Source organism: Rhinolophus sinicus, linkage group LG05 (assembly GCF_036562045.2).
Source record: "Rhinolophus sinicus isolate RSC01 linkage group LG05, ASM3656204v1, whole genome shotgun sequence".
Classification (NCBI taxonomy): domain Eukaryota; kingdom Metazoa; phylum Chordata; class Mammalia; order Chiroptera; family Rhinolophidae; genus Rhinolophus; species Rhinolophus sinicus.
In genome coordinates, this window is record NC_133755.1 from 91,726,694 (window position 1) to 91,750,606 (window position 23,913).

General features: G+C 36.9%; 1 protein-coding gene across 3 annotated transcripts in view; it reads right to left on the minus strand.

The window, feature by feature from the left end:
* SUPT3H (SPT3 homolog, SAGA and STAGA complex component) overlaps window positions 1-23,913 on the minus strand; it is a 464,238-nt gene that overhangs the window by 113,302 nt on the left and 327,023 nt on the right. For all 3 annotated transcript variants that reach the window (XR_012496623.1, XM_074333029.1, XM_074333030.1), the window contains exon 7: window positions 1,932-2,007. Coding sequence is in view for 2 of the 3 variants with exons in the window: in XM_074333029.1 (XP_074189130.1) it covers window positions 1,932-2,007 (76 nt within the window). In the remaining variant the exon portion in view is untranslated. The remainder of the gene's footprint in view (window positions 1-1,931; window positions 2,008-23,913) is intronic.

The window sequence follows — 23,913 nt, forward strand, 5'->3', positions numbered from 1 at the left end:
GAGATTCTCAGATCGACTAAAAAGAAAATCAAGATATTTGTTTACAAAATCCACATATTATTAAACAAAAGGTTGAATGGAAAGGATTGGAAAAAGTTTTACAAATTGTAATTAAATTAAAGCTTTAAAGACTTTAAGGGAAATGACTCTCTGATTTATATAAATATGAAAGAAAAGACTAGTGAATTTGACCGGTGTCCCGATTCTACAACTTACCCTCAGCCTACAAAGCTATAGAATTGTTATTTTAAAATGCACCAGTAGTCCCAATTACTGAATGCTATGATCAACTATGTAAGAAGACATATGGCTGGATCGCAATTCCTACATCCTGGTAATTTATCAGAAGAAGAGGAATGAAAAGAGCCTAACACTCTGACCAGTGTGGGTATCAGTTCTGAATTTGCTGACCCACTTGGAGTAAGCATTCCAAACCACAGCATTCTGGCATACAAAACGGAGTCTCCCGCTATGGTTTCATAATGAAGCACCTATGAGTACCATATAAAGAAATATTTTTCAAATGCCTAAATCCCTCTTCTTTAAAGAAAAAAAATGAAGCACAATATTGCTGTTTATACTACGATCATTTTATAAAGGGAAAATATTTCTTTTCAATTTACTACAGTTTATTAATAAGTTACAAACAAAAGAATGAGTTATTAAAAATCTGATTTTCAAACAAAAGGTGCATTTGAACACTTCAATGACTGTATGTTTTAGTGTGAAACAGCACGTCTGTTCCTTTAAGTGAATTAAATTTAAAATACGATTTAAAAAAATAGTTCAATAGCACTAAATGTTACTTTATAAACTGGAGATTTATACTTATAAAAGACTTGACTGCCATTTTTAAACCTAAAAATTACTATACAAAAACCTCTCATTTGCTGAAATTGCCATGATCTGAAGTGTCATTTACTTAATGCTTCACAGATGTATGATGCCAAATTGTTAGTCAGACTCAAAGTATATTTAGTTAGAAAAAAAAAATCTTCCAAAACATGTTTTCCTATATTTTACTGACATTTACATGGGGCACTATTTGAAATGTGTCATTTATTTGCACTTTATGATCTATAAATGAAGCTCTCATTTTCTTTTTCTAAATCAAAGCCGTTGTTCTTGTGGCCACATAATAGCTTTTCGTTTAAAGACACCATTGTGTGTATAATCCCTCGGACCAGGGTCATGTGCTATTTTGTCAGACTTGTAACCGGACTTTCTATCACACTTGCTCTTTGACCTTTATCCTGAGAGTCTTAGTCATCACTGAACTCTTGCCGTAAGGATGTTTTGCTACCCAGTCGAGCCCACTATTTACATGAACCTTAATGTGCTTTTAGTAAGCCTAATTTTACCACTTGGTTATTAGTGTTACAAGAGCACAGACCAATGAATTTGGCTAACACTGAATGCATGCCACAGCAGGAGGTTACAGACGAAGATGGAAGAGATTATTGATATGTTCCTCTGTGGTAATATGAGTATGCATAAATAAATGGAAAATTTGGGATTTATTAATACGTATTAGGGGCTTTTAAATGTCATGACTATACTACCAGAGTCCATTATGGGTCAAGTACAATACTGTGTAAACATAACTAAGAAACAGGAAAAGAAATTAAAATGGGAACATTAAGAAAAATGAAATTTTTTGACGAACAGTAATGTGAATAATTAACCTGGTTCTCTGTGTATTACTCACACCCTTTAAAACCTCTTACTACTATTAATTGCAAAACAGTAGAGTGGGGTAAACTCTTTTATTAGGCTCCCCTACAATGCAGAGGCTGTTTCTGTACCAGTTGTAACTATGCATATATTAAATTCACCAATTTCTAAGGAACAGAGATTGTGTCATACTTTACTATATCTGTAACACATAATCTCTTAAACATATAATGAAGGAAAATTAAATGCTTACTTACAGAAACTTAATTGTCGACTTTCACAGAATTCTGCATATTGAGCTGAATCCATAATTCGAGTTTGTCTTTCTGCTCTCTAATAGATAAAAATAAAAAAGCACAAATATTTTTTTTAAAGCAAGTAGATTATTATATATGTTTTCACAACGAAAACTTAGAATTGAAGTTCCATTTTCCTTTCCTTACTCTAGGTGAAAAGTTTAGTACTACCATAAATACCATGACACATAAAATTATAAGTAACAGCAGTTTTGAGCTTGTTTCTTTTGGAAATAAAGTTTAAAATACCATTTTCCACTCCTCTGTTATTGTCATTAAAGCAGAAGAAAAAACTAAAGGGATCTTGTTTCTTAGATTGTGCTCTTCTAAATTTTCTTAACTATACCATCCTTTCAAAGAAAACTATGAGATAATATATCAAACAGAAAAACTGTTATTAATGATTACGGTTCATCTGCCTTAAAGCTGGGATTTTTAAATATTAAAATAGGAGTCAAGGAATGGAATCCATACATTTCCCTTCAGTTAGAACATGGAGCCAGAGGTAACAAATCCATACTTTCAATTGCAAAGAAAATAAAGAAAAAGGTAAACACAACACAAATCCTTTAATCTGAGTCCAGGTATGATTCACAGTTTGGTATATAGCTTCATTCGGGGGTTTCTGATTCAGTACAGCAGATGTTTGCTGCTTCATTGTCCCACACGAGGTAGGATAATTATAATTCACCCACAGTTTGGTGGGAAAGAATATGACCGCTTCCGCTTCCTTGGCAAGGGAAGCATTTTGAAATGAGACAGGCTGGTACTTCTTGGAATGAATTTCTGGCCAGTAAAGGAAAAAAATTCCCTGAGATTTTAATTTTTTTTCTGCTTTGGAAGGACTTTTAGCAAGTTTTCTTTATCACAGTTGTTGGAGTACACAAGTACTACTTATAATGTCTGTGGATATTTTTATATATTTTTTCAACTAAAATGATTCCTTTTTCATTTTGTTTGATTTGGGTGAGTGGTCAATTTAATTCCAATGATGTATCAGTTGATGGAACGAATAATGGTACACTAGTTGCAGGTCAAACAGAAAAGATATAGATGGGGTGGTGGGAGGTAGGGCAAAATTTACTAACTACTGTGGCTCCTTCTAAGATCACTGAGTATTTTTTCCCCTTCCTTCTCTTCCGCTCCTCCCTCCCTTCTTTCCTTCCCAATCTCCCCCACGCAGACAAACACACATATGCGCTGACACAAACCCAGACTCCTCTTGTTTATCTACCCTCTAGGTTCAAGTATCCTTTTTGAACATGTACAAGTAAATATAACACAAACATGTGTATTATATACATACATATATATGTATGTGTATATGTATCCTCTTGTGTGTGTATTTGACACATCATATTTTCTTAAGGGTATATATATATATATATATATTACTGGGAGAATTTTTATATATTTAGAAGTATTTCTTGGTATGTGAATGCATGATTTAGTTTTGTCCTAAAATGTATCTGACATGTGCCTTTTTTTTTGCTAATGGAAAATAGGAAGGAAAGGAGAATTGATATGTTTTGAACATAACAAATGAGTTACTGATCTGTTTATTAAAAATACTTCTAAGGCCGATAACACTGTATCATGTTTGTCTGTCTGTCTGTCTGTGTCTGGCTATTGCAGGAACCTTTCAGGTCTGAATTTGTAGTTCCTAGAAAATATCTGACACATGGTAAATAAACAAGAAAACATGTATGGAGGGAGCAAATGCTACCATTTTAGCCTATGATCAGGGCAATGACTTATTCCCTTAATGCAGTCAGTCCTTGATTATCTAGCATTGCGACAGGTCCAGCTAGGCAGCCGCACCCACCCCACACGTGACAGACAGAAAGGACTCAGGTAACTATGGAAAAAGACAGAAAATTCCTAACAGGATTCTTAAAGCTAACTTTTCTTCCGTCAAATCGGACAGTCAGGATTTGACTTTTACAGTTGATGTATTTTCAACAAGTATTTTTAGAAATGAAAGTTAGGAGAACTTATCCTAAGAGGTTAATGTTGCCAGGCTGCCAGTTTTAATGGGGGTGTGGCTGGTTGGAAGAGCCTGAGCTGCAAAGCCTATCATCTGATAACATTTAAAAGACATTAAAGCATAAAGTATGACAGCTAGCTCCATTCCTTTTGGACACCCTGTTCAGTGTCTACTCTCTTTCCTTCATGAAGCATCTTAGTCTGATTTCAGTTCCTCTAGCATCTAAGCAGAAACCTCAGCTCTCAGGAGCCCGATGCCGCTGGCCCTAGGGCATGTCCGGGAAGCCATTCGTAAGTGCCTAGCACACAGCAAACACTCAGAGCAAAGCAGCTGACTCAACAGCAAAGGTTTAGAGGCAGGACAATGGATGGCATGTTAGAACTCCAGGGTGGCCTCCAAGTTCATCCTCTTCAATCCCTCTCATTTAAAGTTTAGTAAACTGAAGTTGAGAGAGAAGTGATTTGCCGGAAAGTGACCACGTTAGAACTGAAGCCTAGGACTCCTGAGTCCTGAGCCAGCCTATTTTCATTACAAAAAGCTGTCTCTCACCCATAGTAATTCCGTACTTCAGTAATTTTCTTGGGAAGCCTCTAAATTCTATACACTGTCTTCCTAAAACATATCATGTAGCCACTATAACTAACATGCACAAACTGTTGATGAGAAGATAAAATTAGTGGGGCCCTGGGTCAGCAACGAAGGCTCCACCTGGGGATAACCTAGAGACGACCGTACAGACTGTAATGTACCTGACAGTGGGCGGTGTGCTACAAACATGTCGCAGGTGTAGAGAGATATCATTTCTTCTCAACCTTCTGGATGCCACATCAGGGGTGGGGTGGGGGATGGGGCGTGACATGGCGAAGAACCCCAAAAGGGTTCTTGTCCATCTACCTTGGTGTGGCCTAACAATATTGTCATTTTCTATGTGCGCCATGTCATGAAAAAGCATGACTACCGTTCAGAGCGGGTCCTGGAAGCTCAACAGGAAACCACAGACACCAACTGGGACGTGAGGATGACAAGGGTGATGATGACATGTTGACTTGTTTACTCACCATGTTGACTTGTTTACTCCTCTCTCTTTCCCATGAATTGTTTCAAATAACCAAAAGGAAGAGACAAACCTGGCCTCATGAAACGATCCAAATCATTCAGCATCTGATTGTATTATCTCCTGTCCTTGCACTATCACCTTAAATCCTGGGAAAAGCAGTAAACATCTAACCTGCATGGACTGTATTCTTTAAAAACAGTAACTGTTCTCCTTCTATAATCTCAGTGCTGGCCCAATGTTTAGCTTGGAGTTCCCTGGGCCTCAGTAAATGTTTGCTGGCCAGCTGAATGACTGGGGCAGATGGATCGATGGATGAGGCCAAAGAAATGCATATAAATCCTTGTTGGCTGATCTAAAATCAGAAACTGTAGTATCTGTAATCAAACTGTACAAATTCCAGAGAGGGTAGGCAGTTTTTTTAAGCCAAAGACCCATTAAAAAAATCAAGACATTGGACAACTATGCAATACGTTTGGTTTTTATTTTCTGTGTTGTCCTAATTCCACTTTCCCTTCTGCCTCTATTCAGATTATTCATTCCAATCTACACTAAAGAGCTCACTGGCTGTCCTTTTCTATTCATAGTATTGTAAGAAATCTCTGGAAAAAGACGCTAGGGAAAAAAATCCTAAACCTAGCAAAACAGCACCATCAGAAAAACAATGCCTACTCTTCACAAAGGGCAACACAGTAACACTCAAGATATACAGTTTTAACAGCTCCAATTTCCAGTTGAGGACCCTGAAATTTACATTAAGAAAAACAAATGAAGCATATAGTTAATAATCAAAGCTAGAAGTAAAACCTGGGTCCTCAATGACCTAGACCTCAGACTAGACCTCAGACTAGGTGATTGAGGACCCAGGTTTTACTTCTAGCTTTGATTATTACCTATATCACTGAATAATCATAGTAGCTTTATCATAGTTTTTGTTTGTACTGAACAGTCTCAGATTACATAATGCTCTTCTGGTCAGACGGCCACATGAATGCGAGGTCATCCTGAGATTAGTCATGCTTCTATGTCTGCAGGTCCAGTTCGTTTTCTGCTTAATCTGTCAAGTCTACCCAGTCCTTGGTTTCTTTAGGTATCAACAGTGCTCTTGAAGACTTGTAAAAATATGCTACATACTCAGGCTTTTCTGAAATTGAATGTTACTAGTATTACAATGCAGCAAAGTAATACCATATAGGGGGATGCAAGGAAAAACTACTTTTGAAAGAATTATTCCTAAGATTTTTCAAACACTCAACAATATTTTAAAATTTCACTGGAATGGCTTTTAAAAATGTAAAAGGGAATAGTTATGCTTAATTGTCACTCATCTCACTACCAAGAAGTTACAGCTTTTTCTGGTTATTGTAAAACAAACTTAGAAGGCAGAATTCCATGTCAGATGAACTCATTTTTGGGTCTTATCTAAATGAAAACAAGGAAGCAAATATTTACAGATGCAAATTACACCTAGTATAATTTGTTTGTTTACCTTGAACACAACACACTTTCAATATATATTTGTTAATTTAAATTTTCAGTGAAAAGTTTTGATTTCAATGAATGGGAAATTGGTTGTGTCTTTGAAAAATATTTTCAGTTATGACAATCAACATTTGCCCCTGCCTGTACCAGTTTAGGTATGAGGGTGGATTACTTATGCAGCATGCAGTTTCACTTAAATTCTCCACATGCTTTCACTGAAGTATATGTAATAGTTATAGTAGCTATGTGCTAGAGTATCTCTTGGCGGCTTCTCAAGACATACGACATGTATCTTTCTTCCGCAATACAGAATCACCAAACAGAACTCTTAAACCAAGATGGAAGTTTATGTGCTCTCACTTCCACCTCAGATTTTTTAAAAAAATCTTATTTTGATTCCTCCTAGAAGTCTTACAATTGAAATGCAAAGTCTCTTCTGCATGAAAAAGGTAAAATGCCAATGGTAATCTACCAACTACTTCATGTTAGACAGAAATGGTTGCTGAACTTGAAAACTTCAAATGGAGTGGTGGGCAGCAGCATCCAGCAACATGACAGCATGTGAATTATGGGATGTTTATGCAGGTTCGTGTATGTTGTTGTGGTCCATTTGCAAAAGGGGTACTAACAGATCCGTAAACACCACAGAAGGCTGAACACACTTAGAAACCACATTCCCATCTCACTGTATATAAGGCAGCTGAGGTCCAGAAAGGTTAAAGGCTTTACCTAGATTGTTGCAGAGGCAACTCAGTACCCAGGGGAGTACTTGTTCTGTTCGCTGGGTCAGTTTGTAATTTAGTAGATTGCCCTATCCAAGGGTCAAGTGAGTCTCCCTCAAAACATTTGGTAGATTCTTTTCCCTGCCCTTATGTCAACTGCAAAGCTCATAATTTTGGGCCTGGAGTACTGCAACTGGTTCCTAGCTGGTTCCTTCCAAAATTTTAACTCTCCCAAACCATCTGGGTACAATAAGTAAAAACAGAGAAACGGCCTTGGCACTTAGCAAGACCTCACCATAGCAGACCCTCCTCCATCGCCACACGGCTTTCATTCCTCTCATCATAAACTGAAACAAATGGCTCTCAGCAAATCACTGCATCAAATTCAAACTCAGATGCTGGCTTCCAAATGCTGGCCTAACATGGCCCGTTCTATGTAGGCAGATATTATTTTCACTAAAATGTATATTCTTTGCTTTACTCATGTCATCCTTTGTCACATCTGCCATGATTTTCTGCTGCCTGCCCCTCCCTCATTACTGTGTTGGCCATTCCCTCCCCCATCGACCCGGTAATTTAACTACTTCCCATTCAGTACAGGTACCACCTCCTCTAGAAAGTTTTCCCTAAAGATCACAGGTCACATTATTTCTCTCTTGTGATTTGTTCTTCTAGATAGTATTATACTCCTTCACTTTTCTACGTGCGCTCCTTTCGTCTCCGAACACACACGTGCAAATATTTGGAAGCACATACATTATACTTTTAATAGTACTTATCTCTGGGGGTAGTAGCACTATAGGAAACTTACTTTCCAGTTACACATTTCAGTAATGTTTTAATTTTTTTTAAGTGAATTACAATCAGAAAAAAAAAAAATTAAGTAAAGAAACCTTTCCTCTTGAGTTAATTCTGCTTGACTTATAGGTCATTAAATAAATGACCACGCACAGAAATAATTAAAGCAGTTATGCAAGAGGCAGAAAATCAGAGCAACAGCAAAGGCTCAGATATATGTTGAGAGAGAGAGGGAGGGAGTGATGGAAGAAAGGAAGAAGAGAAGGGGGGTAGAAAGGGAGAGAGAGGGGAGAGAGAGAGAGAGAGAGAGAGAGAGAGAGAGAGAGAGAGAGAGAGAGAGAGAAAGAGAGAAAGAATGTAACTGTATTATTTAGGGAGCCAACTCGGAATCCTGATTGATATAATTGTGATATAAGGTATTAAGAATGTGTTACAGTAATCATATGAAGTTTCCTAAAGAAATAGCTGTAGACTAGAACATTCAAAGGACTTAAAAGGAATTCTGTGCTAAAAATAAGTGAGTAATTCTCAGTAAGTACAAAGCATCAGTGATTAAGAAATACACAAAAGGATATTTGTGGTATTAGTTCATAATAGAGTTGTTTCAAAATATTGGACATTTTGGTCTATACTCTATGGTTCTAAATATATTAATCAATATGACTATAGGAGTTTTTTGTTTTCTATATATTTTAAACTATCAAGAATGAGCATGAATTGGTTGTATAAGGAAAATATAGTCATTAAAATTAAAATAGTACCTTTAAAACTGGTTTAATGTCTGTTTAAAATGTTTAAATGTGAATTTATTAAGCTAATAGTTGGGAAAATTATACACAATAAAATATTTCCTGTTCTGGGATAAAATGTGTGCTCTCTAAGAAAAGTATCATCTTTTTTCAATAACCTCAAACCATACAACTCATTTCCATGTTTGGTTGTAAATTCTTATACAGTGTTAGTACTAATTTTTACTAATGTTTTCCTGAAACTGTCAACATGCACTGTAATAATTAGCTTGGCAAATAATGTAAAAAGCTATGTGAATTTCTGCCCAAACTAGTTTTTTTTTTTAAAACTAGCTCTTTAATGTAATAGAAGATTGACCTCTTTTTTATTTTCCTAATTGTAACCCTTTTTTGTGGTTTTTATTTGGCTGTATATCTAAAAGTGAACAGACTAGGTTAATATGTGTAAGCTCTTAAGGTATTCTGAGTAACATTCCTAAAACTTCCCGTAAGTTTATGTAATACCCAGATGAGCCGACATCGCTTTAGAGTCTAGCAAATAATACAGTTAAAGATGTTGGTTATTTAGGGTAAAACTTTACAACACTGCCTGGACAATATGTATATAAAGCTATGATTACAGAAAATTTGGTTTATACTTTCTCTTTGACCTTGAATTAGACCTTTCCATTTTGATGTAGCCAAGATCAAGCTCTCAAGCAGTCCGACACACATACTGAATGGAGGCTGGCTTCCCTATGTAGGGGGAAAGTCTGACACCCTTAAAATAAAGCCTTAGAGGGGGAAGTCTGTCAGTGCAGCATCTCTCACCATCCTCCTGAAGGATGTGTGGAATTCTGTCCAGAACAGGGGAGGCCCTGCCTGGAATCCCTCTTTGTTGATACTGTGTGGTACATCTGAGTTTTTCAACAGGATCTTCTTTTCCTTTGATATAAAATTTTTACTTTAGGTCACTTCATCAGTTAACTCCCTCTAAGCAAGCTGTACCAGCTCTACCTTTAAAACCTATCTGGAACAAACCACTTTTCATCACCTCCGCTTCACTGCTGCTACCCTGACCCTAACCATCGTTATTATCCTCTCCCCCCCCAGATTACTGAAATAAGCTAATGGCTCTGCCTGCTTCCACTCTTCCACCTCTGCAGCCCTGACCCTTCCAGTCTGTTCTCCACACAGCAGCCAGAGCAATCTTCTAAAAGATGAAAAGTGGAGCATGCTATTTAGGATAAAAACTTCCAATGGCTTCTCAACATATGTGGAATAAAAAAATCCCAAATCCTCAGAATGACCTATAAAGCCCTACGCAATCTGGTGTTCTATTACCTCTCTGACCTCATCTTTTTTTCTCTCTTTCTCTCTCTCTCTCCCTCCTCCCCTGCTCCAGCCATACTGGCCTGTTGTCATTTTTCATGACAATGCTAAACACATTCCTATCTCAGGGCCTTTGCACATTGCGATACCTCTGTCCAGAATATCTTACTCTCACCCATCACTGTCTGGCTTGCTCCCTTGCTTACCTTCAGGGCTCTCTTCAAAGGTCACCTTATCAGAGGAGCTGTTTATGATCACTTTCTAGAAAACAGCAGGTCCCCCCAGGTAACTCTCTCTCCATTACCCTGCTTAATTTTTCTTCATAGCTCTAACTACCATCTGACACAATGTATTTGTTTGTTTACTGTCTATCTCTCCCCAAGTAGGAGATAAGCTCCTCGATGGCAGAGACTACGTCTCTTTTATTCACTGCTAAATCCCTAAAGAGCTTGCCACCTAGTAGATAGTTCATAAATATTGTTGGAGTGAATCCATGTATTTTCCCCTAGGCTACATATACATATAGAAAAGTCAGTGTCTCGAAGGTAGGGTTTCCCAGTTTGACATGACTGACATTCTGGGCCGAATGATTCTTTGTTGTGGGGACTGTCCTGTGCACTCAGTATGTTTGGCAGCTTGGCATCCCTGGCCTTTACCCACTGGATGTCACAGCATCTGCCCACTACTGCCTGGCTTGTGAAAACCAAACATGTCTCCACACATTGGCAGTTATCCCCTAGTGAGCACATTCACACAGAAATGAGACCCACTCGTCTACGGGGCTGGGACTCACACTGGCTGACTACACTCTGTGTCAGGTGCCAGGCTTGACCCTTTACATTACCTTAATTCTTCCAGATGTGAGTCAGTGGAAGGAAAATACTGCAGATATAATTCCTGTTTTTTAAATGAAGAAGCTATGGCTCAGATATGTTAGGTAACGTGTCTAAGGTGGCTGAGCAAGGAAGGTGTGCTGCAATCTGAAGCCAGGTGTCTTCCTCCAACCAAGGCTGTGCTCTTTTTACTGTGAACCTTCATCAATGAAAAGTGTTCGGCGCAGAGATACTTTGATAGAGGTGAGGGAAGGAGACTTAGAGCTCTCTGATTTTCTTTCTCTTCTGAAAAGTATTTCTCAATGAAATACCACAAATTGCAGGACAGAGTTCTTGGTGCCTATGCTGACTGACCTTCAAGGAACCAGCACTGTGTCTCTTTATATCTGGTATCAAAACAGTGGCCATTTCACCTGTGAGACTCACAGGATGACCATGATACTGAAGGAAGGACTAACCCCCACACTCTAGTCAAAGTGATCTTTTAAAAATGTAATCATGTTGCTGCTGTGTGCTGTTGCAGGCTGCTGTGTGTTGCCATGGGCCTGCCGTGTGCCGTCAGGAGCGGCTGGCGGCCAGCGTGAGGGGCCAGGAGCCAGCGTGAGCTGCCAACCACCGACCGACTGCCTCAGCCAGGGGAGCGCAAGGCTCATAATACCAGCATGGGCCAGGGAGCTGTGTCCTACACAACTAGACTGGGGAACAACGGCTTGAACCGAGTGGGAGGAGGTAGAAGAAGGGGGAAAAATGTAATCATGTTGTGTCATTTCTATGAAATTCCTCCTTGGTTTTCATATGATGGTGTGACAAAACTGACAGGTTTATCTATGGAGCACGTAGGAAACCATGCTCCTAAAATAATGGTCCAGAATAAATGTCGCTACTTTTAACCCTCCTGAGCCAATATAGTAGGACCTGCCCTCACCTCTCATCAGACTCCTACTCTCTCTGAAAGCTACACTATTGCTGCCAGAAATGTTAGGAGCTGCGGAGATAACTGGCTCAAGGGTGGATTAGAATGGCCAGTTTATATTCTTCATTACTTATAATGTGTTGATACCATAGTTTCAATCTCTCCATTTACATTAGGTTGGTGCAAAAGTAATCGCGGTTTAAAAGGTTAAAAATTATTGCAAAAACAGCAATTACTTTTGCACCAACCTAATAAAATATTTTGAAAATTGGCTCTTCATATATTGAATCTTAAGTATTCTAAGAAGGTATCCTAGTAAGACAGGTAAATTATTCATTTAGCATTTTCAATTGAAGGAAAATATGGCTGTAAATAAACTTTGAAAAAGTAAAAAAACATGTTTACAGTAAATTGGAATCACACACGCTTGAAAAGTTCAAAAAGGATAAAGATGAAACTATGAAAAGATGAATAATGAAGTCTATTACATTACGAACCAGTGAAGAAATGAAGTCACCAGTCTAGGAAAAATTCTCAAGGGAATACATTATAAAGGAAAAATAGGCTTTTACAACTGGACACCATCTGGGTTAAGATCAGAAACAAAATAAACCAAATTAAATTGTTTATTCCCCTTAAAAGAATGTCCTTAATCATTTTAAAACTGAAGTTTCTTTTCTCATAACTGGCTGAGTTGTCGCCATGAGTCAGAAGTGAGCAAGTTCATCAATAGAAATCTGCCCGAGTCTGATCTAACCGAAAGCACGAGTTAACACAAAAGAGGATGATTTCCTGAGTATGCCAAGATTTAATCACTGACACACACACACACACACACACACACACACACACACACACACACACACAGAAACAGACTTGACCAAATGTGACTACAATGAGAATACAATAGGAATTAATGAGACACAAATGCTATCCAAATTGCTTTTGTTTCAAATGTAATAAATGAAAATTCCTAAAGACAGGAAAAAGGCAGAAATGTCTACACATTCAGAAAATTAATGTCTATTTTCAATTCTTATCTTTAAAAAGTCTACCTAACTAATTAAAAAATAAACAAAAACAGAAATCATCTTTAAAATAATTGTGGGTTCAAAATCTTTGAAAGATAAAGTCCTGCAGAAACTTATCTCCTACAGAAGCCCTGGCTGTACTTAAACTCAGTATTTCAAAGTAGCTTGAATACTATGACAGCCTCTTGGGCTTCAAAGAATGCAGAATCGCAAAATCCCCTGGAATCATAAATGAAAACCTATAATTATGGTTATTTAACAAAATGGTCTCTGTTAAGATATTTGATGATGAAATTCCCATCCTCAGATGTCAGTGCCCAAATTTTAATCAGCCTTTACTCATGAGTAAATGTATTATAACTGTTATTTGATTAAATGTCAGTGGCCATTAGGCCCAGTTCTTAAGTAAGAAGGCTTAATGAAGGCATGCCACAGAGGGTGTGGAATGGATTACAAAGAAAGATGAAGAAAGGAGAACTGTTTTTAGTGACTTGGTGATGTGAGGCAGGGTTTCACCTTAAATAAAGTAACCACAAAAACTTTAAAGAAGCAAAGGACAACTTTGGCAGCAAGAAGAAGGGAGGATCAGAGGTGGTAGGTAATATGGGTGAAGTCAAGTGAGGAAGAATCACAGCACAGAAAAGCAGCATTTCTGAGTTTTATGTATATTGCCTTATTTGCTGATCTGCTCAACAACTGCATGCGGCAGGAAGATCAGCTTTTAGTATCATCTCTATTTTATAGAGGAAGAAACTGCAGATCACTGACTCTCTGTGACTTAAAAAAAAGAAAAAAACACCCTATTTTGAAATACTTTTAATTCATAGAAAATGTGCAGAAATAGTACGGAGAGTTCCTGTGTACTCTTCACCCATCCTCACCACCCAAAACACTCCTTAAATCTCCTGATCTCAAGGCCAAACAGGGTGTGTTTAGTACTTGGATGAGCATTTCTGTGGCTGTTCATCAAGGTAAGACATTGCTAGAAAGACTTATGATTCCTATTCCAAAACCAGTGCTCTTTCCACTATATCATTGATGCCTATAACTCCTTACTCAAATATAACATTTTCTAGTGAATATAGATAGAATTACCAGAGTAAATTTTAGCCAAGTAAAATTACCCAGAGTTCAATTAGACATTCCTACTTTATGTTCCAACTCTAGAGACCTACAAGACTTGCAATAATCTAAAAAATTCTACCTGAAAAGCTCTTCAGTACATCTGATAAGAAATAGGCTTAGTTTTTACAGAACCCTAAAACTTGAGCTGTGTGCAGTTTTAACATGATCTAGAACTCTAACACAAGTAAGTTAATAAGATACAAGTAGACAAATGTTACAGAATTATCTTACATAGTGCCTTCTGAAGAGACACACTACATTTTCTGAGCTTTTTTTTTTTTTAACTGGGGGACGGCCATCAATGTTAGATATTCCAATAATTTGATCCCTCTATGTGCTAATTTCTTTGACTAGTTCTGATGGTAGTCACTATATGATTTATCTAAACTAAATTCCATTTGTATGTATATCTATAGGAATTTAGCCACATTGTACATTTTATAAAGAATATTTTTTCAAAGACAGCTACTCTTTCTTAAAGACACATGTGCTGGCTGTTGAGCAAGGTACATTACACATGTTACCACAAATAGTCCCCAACAGTTTAAGACGCTGACCCAATTGAGGAATCTGAGGTTCAAAAACATGAAGTACTATGTCTAACGTAACAAGGATACTTCTGACAAGGTCAGGGATGAACTGTGATCTGAGGTCTGTCTGACCCCAAAGCTGATGCTCTGGACACATCATGCAGTCTAAAAAGAATATCAGAAAGAAGACAGGCATACTACAGTTCAGGAGAAGACTGAACTAAGAACTGTCATTATATAACGAAGTCTTTAGAATCTTTTGGGATGACTGACACTCATGATTAGGAAAATGATGCCAAGGGGACAAATACAATGGGTAAACACTTTGAGGGTGTGTATATCGTGTGTGTGTGTCTGTGTGCACGCACGCGCGTGCTCTGTTAAAGTTTGTAGCCTTTAAATGGGAGCACATTTTTGGGACATAAGCATAATCTCATATATCTGGAAGGTCATCCTCTTCCAAAGAATAAGAAGCAACAAGAAGGCTTCACTTGGCGGAAGCAGAGTGAGGACGAACGTGGGAACAGCAGACTTTAATTAGCCAGTCAGAGCAGTCCAATAACCCTGATGATCTCTGGGGCAACAGGTTGCTAAACCAGATTGCCTAAACGTTGCTGGTGAATGAACAACACATAGGCAACACTGAAATGAACGATGAAGATCCATATAATACAAATACCACCTTGCTAAAATAATGACTTAAGATTCTTGACAACACAAAAGCAATCCTCTTAGGGTTCTTTTATGTTGGTGCTTTCCTGGTGCATTTACAATATGATGAGATCAACTCTAATTTGATTTGTATACAACTTCTAAGAACAGTACTGTGCCACATCAGGTATCCCATTAAGTATAGTTAAATGAAGCATGTCCTGTTACTTTGCATACCCTCCTTTGCATAGTGTTCTTTAGAGGAGGCAGAAAAACACACAGCCCAGATGGTACTTATTTTCTATAGCACAATATTTTAATTTCTTAAGTAGCAGGATGGATATTTTGATTAACAAACAAACAAAAATCTAAAATCAAATCCTTTCTCTTATTTTCCTCTGGAATTTAAGAGACAGGAAGCATACTAAGAAATGCTGAATGATTTCTTCAACCTTTTGATGTTGATAAGTTCTGATAAACAAAACTCTTTATATTAATGAGACTTAGGGTGAAACCCATGAAGACATGTCCTGTGGGTATGATAGTTCTTTGAAAATCATAGGCCACATGACGAAATATTCTTTCAATATAAAAAAATAGACTTAATTTGCCAATTATCTGGGAAAGAATTAACAAGGGAAAAAAAAATCAATGTCCTACGTAAAAGGACATTTTACATCTTGTCCAAAGTGGAGCTTTAGAACTGACAGAGAGTCCGCACAGCAGCGTGTGTTAAAGAGCTAGGATGAGCCATCCCTACAGCTTCCTTGACATTCAATGTGATGACTTCACCAGATGGCTAAGCATTATCTGCTCTCATGAAGTGGCACAAAGTTTGTTTCACAACTCACGAGTTCATTTTACTGGCACAGACTAAAAACAGACCATATGAGAGAATCTAGATTTCTACTAGCACTAGGCAAAATGGAATCCAATCATTGCCAAACAGATCGAACTGTCAAATGCCTTCCACTTATGACTGTTAACTAATTTTTGTATCAGCCCAGGTCTAGTGTAAGACACTAATTACTTTCTAGAAGTATATTCTTAGGTTCATCAACCTATGGGGCTCATTTACAGATTTTACTAGTTAAAATATTTTTGGCTATATCCAATCTCATCCCAAATTATAGTTGCTTAAGTAATATACAAGTTTATTTTTCCTCATATATATGAATTTTGGAGACAAGTAGATCAGGTTTGACATAACCACTTGCTGAAGTCACAAGGGCCTCAGTCTCCTCCAGCATCTGCTTTGACATTTCTTTCTTTCTTTTTGTTTTTAAATTGGGGTGACACTGGTTAGTAAAATTATATAGGTTTCAAGTGTTCATTTCTATAATACATCATCTATATACTACATAGTGTATTACTACCCAGAGTCAGTTCTCCCTCCATCACCATATATTTGACCCTTTATACCCTCTTTTACCATCCTTTCCCCTTTCCCCTCTGGTAAGCACTAAACTGTTGTCTGTGCCTATGATATTTTTGCTGCTTTCAGTTTTATATCCCACATATGAATGAAATCATATGGTTCTTGACTTTTTCTGTCTGATTTATTTCATTTAGCATGATAATCTCAAGATCCAACCATGTTGTCATAAATGGCAGTATTTCATCTAACATTTTAAAATTGTTGCTTCCCCCCTCAATTTTTAAAGGAAAGATATCTATCTATCTATCTATCTATCTATCTATCTATCTATCTATCTATCTATCTATCTATCTCCTGTTATACCCCCTACTTTATTGAGATATAATTGACATGTACCATAATATAGGCTGTGGTTTGTCTTCATGATTCAGAATGGCTTCTAAAGTTCCAGGTATCACATCTGCATAAAGCAATTAAATATAGGCAGTTAAGAAAATGGATGTACCTTTCTATTTTAAGAAAACTAACAGGAAGTCCAACTGAATATTTATGCTTATATTTCATCGACCACTGCTCAGTCAGATGATCAGACCTAGCTGCAAGGTAAGAAGAGGAATGTGGGACTTTTGTCTAGATGGCAATGTATCCAGCTAAATATTAGAGTTTTGTTAGAGAGTAAGAAGGAGAGAATGGATATTGGGCGGCAAGTAGCTGTCTCTGTCATGTTGGCATATGGTTGAAGTTAAAAGTCATTACATTTTTGTGATCTATCATGTTGATTTCCAGACCTGATTTTTATCTGTCATAAGAGCCTCCACTGAGCTTAAGAGTGCATTTTAAAAAAATGCAATTTATTTTCTATATTTTTAAACTTTATTGAGTGTTTTCAGGAGATAAGGAGAGGACAACATTAAGTAAAACAAATAATCAATAATATTATCCTAACCTCAAAAAGACTGAGACACACTAGCCTAGGAAGAAATAGGTTTAGTTGCATTTAATTTATTCATACATTAGGGTTAGCATAACCACAACTCAACAAAGGTGAGTAATATGAAAAACAACTTGACAAATGATTCACTCGAATGGGTGCTTAAATACTTTGCCATTTTAAATCTATGCATTTTGCATAAATGCTGGCAGGGTAGGGACACTGCTTTTGACGTGTTATAACCCTTTACTAGAATTCTTTTTATTTATTTATTTATTTATTTATTTGTTTTTTAATTAGTTTCAGGTGCTCAAGACAGAGCAAAACTTAGACGTTTATCATTTACATCCCTCACACTGTGTGAACCCCCCTCCCCCCATCCACCATCCCCCTGTACGTTCCCAAAACCTCTCAGGTATAGGGAATGAAAAGCCATCAATCCCAAACTTCATCATACACAGAAACGATGACTGAAGCAGACAGAGTGATGAGGGCTGAAGTGATCCTGAGAACAATGAACTTGAAAGTAACAGAATATCTTCAGAGCTGGATATGCAGCGTGAATTTTAATGAAACAGCAGGCCATAATATCTGAAAAACTCGGCTTCATTTTTTAACGAACAAACTTAAAATAGCAAAAAATACAAACACTGCATACTTCTCGAGAAGTTCTATATTTATGCACTGCTTTATTTTGATGATAAAAAACAAACAAAAAGCAAATAAAATGGCATTCACAATATATTTGAAAAGGAATGGATAGAGTACATTATAGAGGTAATATAATTCCAACCAATCTCCAGATATTCTAACTCAACAGTGCTGAGCAGAGATGAGTTTTAATCATAATCTGAAGCTCTGAAATATTTATTCATACTGAGAGACATTCTGTACCATCAGAAAAAGACTGGAGTGACTAGAGAAGAGAATGCTGACCTGGAATCAGGAGACCTGTAATTTAGGTCTTGTTTTACCTCTAACACAAGATGGGAATCTCTAGGTTAAGTTGCTGCATCTTACTGTGACTAAGTTCTGTCTGCTTGAGTACAGCTCTAATGTTCTGTGGTCCTGTGTGTATCCTGTATCTTAGGGATGTCCTGAACCCTTTAGAAATACTTCAGAGCCATGGGTCCTAAGATTTAAGAGATCAGACAACCCATTCCATGCTGCACTGGAAAACGGTTGCAGTCTACTTGTAGAGATTCTAATATAGAAGAAACATCACTGGGAGAAGCCACCAGCTTCCTAACTTCTGGACAACAGCTAGATACTTCAACACTGTAAAAGTGTGTGAACTACTTCCCCTGTAGCAGGGATACAGCTATTTAATCTACTGCATCATATTTCTTTATGTTCCCCATGCCTCGTACGGGGGGCACTGGATTTAGGAAATCAGGAGGCCTTAACATACTGATAATGCAAGACAGAGTGTGGCATTCATAAAAATCTGCATTTTCGTAACAGACGGTAGAAGGAAAAACAATTCCAGGTACGATTTTTCAGGGAAGTTAAAGGTTAGGAAGACTACTACCACTATGGCTTCCAATATCTCCTCCCCAAGATGCTCCTTACTATAGTGAATCAGTCCCGTACAGAAACTAAAAAGAGGTACTAATGAACTTTACAAAAAGTACAAACTACTATGCAACTCATACAGAGGCTAACTATTAAACCTGTCTTTTAAAGATAAACAAGATACACTCTGAAAGCTATTAGCAAGCAGTTATTTTAGGGAAGTATACTTAAGAAACTGTAATATTCAAAGGCAGGTAAGTTTTCTTTGAACATAAGAACAAAATTTGAAATGGATGTTTGAGTCACATAGATGAGCAGAAGAAAAGGGATACCTCATAAACAAATAATGTCAGTTATTTGTAAATCGCCATAGGCCTAATGTTTTTTCATTGTAGTATTCTATACAGAATCACTTGGTAGGTAAAACTAGATATTTTACAGTACAAGAAGTCATTGGTATTCTGATTATAAGGAAGTAATAATAAGGCTTCAAAAAGGAGGTAAATGTAGTGGACAAGTTTCAAACTTCCTTTAAGAAAGTTAATGTCTACTTTCCAGCAGCTAACAAAGGCAGGCACCTTCAGTAGGTAGGGCTGGTGAACATGCCTTCATATGTTCCTTAAGAGAAGCATATCCTATATCATTAACCAAAGAAAGAAAAAAACACAACAAAAACCCTAGCATGTCCTCATTAAAAGGAAATCAGATTTGGTATACTTGTGACACTTTAAAAAGCACATTACGGGGAAAAACAAAATAAACATTTAACCTGGCAAATGAAAATAAATTTGGAGCTTCCACATATTTGGCAGACAGGTAGCATTAAATTCAAGTCAAGTATGCAGAGAAACTAATATAGTATTTAAATATTTGCTTAAGTAATATAGTATTTAAAATAACATATTTGAAGAAATGTTTTTGTTGAAATGTTTTACAGTTTTAGTGAGGATATTTTTTTAAGAGAAAAGCCTTGCCTGAAGACTATTTTTCTTTCTCTCTTTGTCATTCTGTGAACTTTGGTAGGATTTTTTGTATTTACCCTTTCATTAGCCATTTTCCTTTAAGTCTAAGATAACTGTAGAGTATCCCCTGTAGCTTTTCAAAGGAAATTAGATTGAGATTATGAAAATCATTTTTGAAGGAAAACATCTTGAAGTAGATACTCTAAAGATCAATTTTAGTCCATACACGGGCATGCTATAAATGAGTGTATGACTGGACAGCTGGTCTACTGTGGTGAGGCGCCGTCTGTCTCCTCTCGCTGCTCCTGACCGGGCCAAGGTTACCCCACAAGCCTCCTCTTCGAGTGCTACTGCACGGCCCCGCCTTCCAGCTGCACTGCCAGGTCCAGGCCTGGACACCTGATACAAGCTGGGTCCATCAGAGGCCAGTTCCTGAGATTTAAGATTGGTAGTACAGAGAGTTGGGTCTGCCTTTCTACATATGATGAAGCTAAATCGGGAGCCCCTACTGGCGGCATGTTATCTACCAAGTAAAAAACATAGGTCAACAGGGAGAGAAAAATTAAGTCTTTGTAGAGAAAGAAGCAGAGATCAGAAACAGTGAACAAAAAATTGATTTCACAGGTGTCTGAATTGTAGTTCCTGAGGCCGAGCCCTAGTTCCATCCTTGGATTGCTTAGAAGACACACATCTGTACGTGCCAAATGTGTCTATATGTAGAGTTAAGTATTTTTTAAACAATGTACCAAATGAATGATAAGTGAATTTATAAATTTAGCTTATTTGTCACCCCTAGTCTGTAAGTGAAACCATGATCTTTACAGTCTGTACACCGATCCTAGAAAGAACAGTGCTAACTCCTATTGAAGTTTCACTTCCATGACACCTTTGTGTCATCCTGAATAAAACTGACCTCTTTCCTATATGTAAGCAACACTTCTTTTATTTAATAGCCCTCTAAGTTAATATATGTCTTTAATGTACAATTAGGATATTGCCAGTAGCTGGACATAAATTACATAAAGGCCTAAACACAATCATTAAGTCCTTTATTCAGTAGGAAATCTGATCATCCTAAAGCCCTTTATAAGAAATCAGGCAGAGGTGCCAAATTTTTATTTAATACTGGTGTCTAATACCAGTAGTTCTCTGTTTCTAGAGAAAACAAGTTTGATAAAAGAGTTTTTAGCGATGACAAGCAGTTCTGCCTCATTGAAAATGTGTAGAATGTGTAAAAATTCACATTTAAAAATAAAATACAGAATCCTCCAACTTATAAATATGCTATATCATAAATATTTGTTTTAAATTCAGAATGCGTTTTCTCACAGAAATACTGTTTTAAATGGTGTTTAGGTTCCTAACTAATCTACAAAAACCTCTTTAACCCACATGCAGCCGGATTAAGCTCAAACATTTAAAGATCAGAAGGGGCATAATTAAGAGAATTTTATCCTCTTTCCCTATAGACCAGTATTATGCAAAATTATGAAAACACAAGTTCGTGTTTGATATCTTCTTGCTTTATTTCTAAAATCTCAATTTCCTAGCATCTCTCTCTTGAATGTTCCCTTTCCCACAGGCACACAGCATAGTACATCACTCAATGTTCTCCACTCTTTAAATTTCTCTAAGGTTTAAAACTACTTTATCTCGACTTCTCGCTGACCAACAACCAAACTTCATTAAAGAAGTTCCTTTCACCTAATGATTCAGAGGTAAACAATCTGATTTACATCAATATGTAAATATAATAAGAGTGTCCTTGGCCCTTCAAGTGTTTTGTAAAAATTTTGAAAGATACAGTCATCTCTTATCAACTATGGTTTTAAAAATTGTGGATTTAAGATAACGAAGTTTCACATTTGTAAAACAAATATGATAAAGACGTTATCTTTTTAAATGTGTGATTCATTTCAGAAATTACCTGAAATGGCCAAAGAAAAGCAAAGTAAAGCAAAATATCATTATCAGCCTTGAAATAAGGGAGGCTCGTAACCATATGCAATACAACTCAAGAATTTCTTCCAGATAAAGGCTAGATGGAAAGAAATATGAAACTTTCCCACTACTTTCCTTTCCAAGAGAGTGCGCACACCCAAGAGCCTTCCTTTCCAGACCTTTCATTTTCCAACTGCGACCCGAGGAAGTCACCGAATCTCTGGGCTTCAAGGTCCTCCTCTGCAAAGAAGGATGGATAACACAACCTACCTCGTGCACAGACTGTAACATGAGCTAATGCGTATGTTAGGGTTTGTTGATTATTTATGTGTTTGTTTGTTTATTTTAATGTTAGGGTTTAAAATAGCGTCCGCCATGTAGTTAAGTTCTATACAAGATGCTGGTATTGTTAGTATTATGTCCAGTTCTACGGTGTAATACAAATCTGTCACAGACATAACTGTTGCGAACACTACCCCATATCCACAGGATCGAGCACAGTAGCAGGCATCCAGTAGGTGCTCAAAGCATATTTATCAAAAAAAAAAAAACCCCAAAAACAACAAACTAATTTATTTTTAAAGTTGATAAATTGAGACATATATAGATGTAAATTTCCTCAGAATTTAAAAATAACCACTGAATGATTCAAATACAGGGATACACTGACATGACAAATAAAAGATAACTGAAGAAAATGGGCAAGGAAGCACAAAAAACAGAAAAATAAGATGAAAACATATTTGCTATGTCACTAAAGGTAAATATGGTATTCTCATCAACTGAAAGACATTAAAGAAAAAAACTCTTAAGATTTGGGGCAAAATACAAAACTCCACTGTATATGCTGGTAGCAACAGTTACATCTAAACCAACTGGCTCAGAAAGAGTAAAAGTAAAGATAGGAAAAACTACAACAAGGCTAGGTATTATTGGGACCCACAGAGCCAATTTCTACTGATGAAGAGCCCATCAACGGTGAAGAAAAACTTTTGAAATTCTCCCTCCTAATGGAGGACAACTACACTACGTGGTTGGATATTACAGGAGATATTTACAGAAATACCACAGCAATGAAAGACTTCCTTTTAATATATGTCTTAGTTTTTGTTTGATTAAATAGGAAAAAAAATGTAGGGTGTCCAAGATGACCTTTCAGGATGTGAAATGCTGAACTATCTATATTTATTTATTTATTTATTTATTTATTATTTTTTTTAATTAGTTTCAGGTGCACAAGACAAAGCAAAACTTAGACATTTATCATTTATATCCCTCACACTGTGTGAACCCCCCTCCCCCCATCCATTATCCCTCTGTACGTTCCCAAAACCTCTCACCTTCCCCTTATCCCCACCCCCCCGCCCCTCTAGCAACCCTCTGTTTTTTAATTAAAAAATTAAATACATTGTACTTGGACTGACACTGCTACTCATTCAGTCCATATTTCCATTAATAGTATGTGATAAATAAAATATCCTGAAGGAGAGCAGTGCTTACACATGGGTGGGCTGTGACAAAGTCATGCATTTGTTCAACTTGAGGCTAGAGCAATTTCTTTCATCTTACTTGGTGCAGGAAGATGTCTTCATTGTGTCAATTTACAAAGAAAGACCACCAATAGTAGAATCTTTGCAATACTTTGCATAGAGATGTAGAACGAACATCAAAGTCCTTTATACTACCCAAAAGTTCATACGTTATCTCCAAGTAAAGTAATTAAAAGTGATGTAGACCTCAAAGAAAAATGAATGTTTTTCCTGTTTAAAAGGTAAGTTTTATAAATTTGCTGAACTTTTCTATAATGACCATTGGATGTTAGTAATAGATATTTAAAGAAAATAAACACCATTTATGTATCCCTTTAAACGTAAAAGTAGTAAGAAAGTAAGTGCTTTCCAAATGATCAAACATCTATGATTTACTGATGTTTGGGTATATTCTCATGATTACGATTTGTTTATGTAACACATTTATTGAGCACCTAGTATGGCTACACACTGTTTTGGGTACTGCGGATATCACAGTAA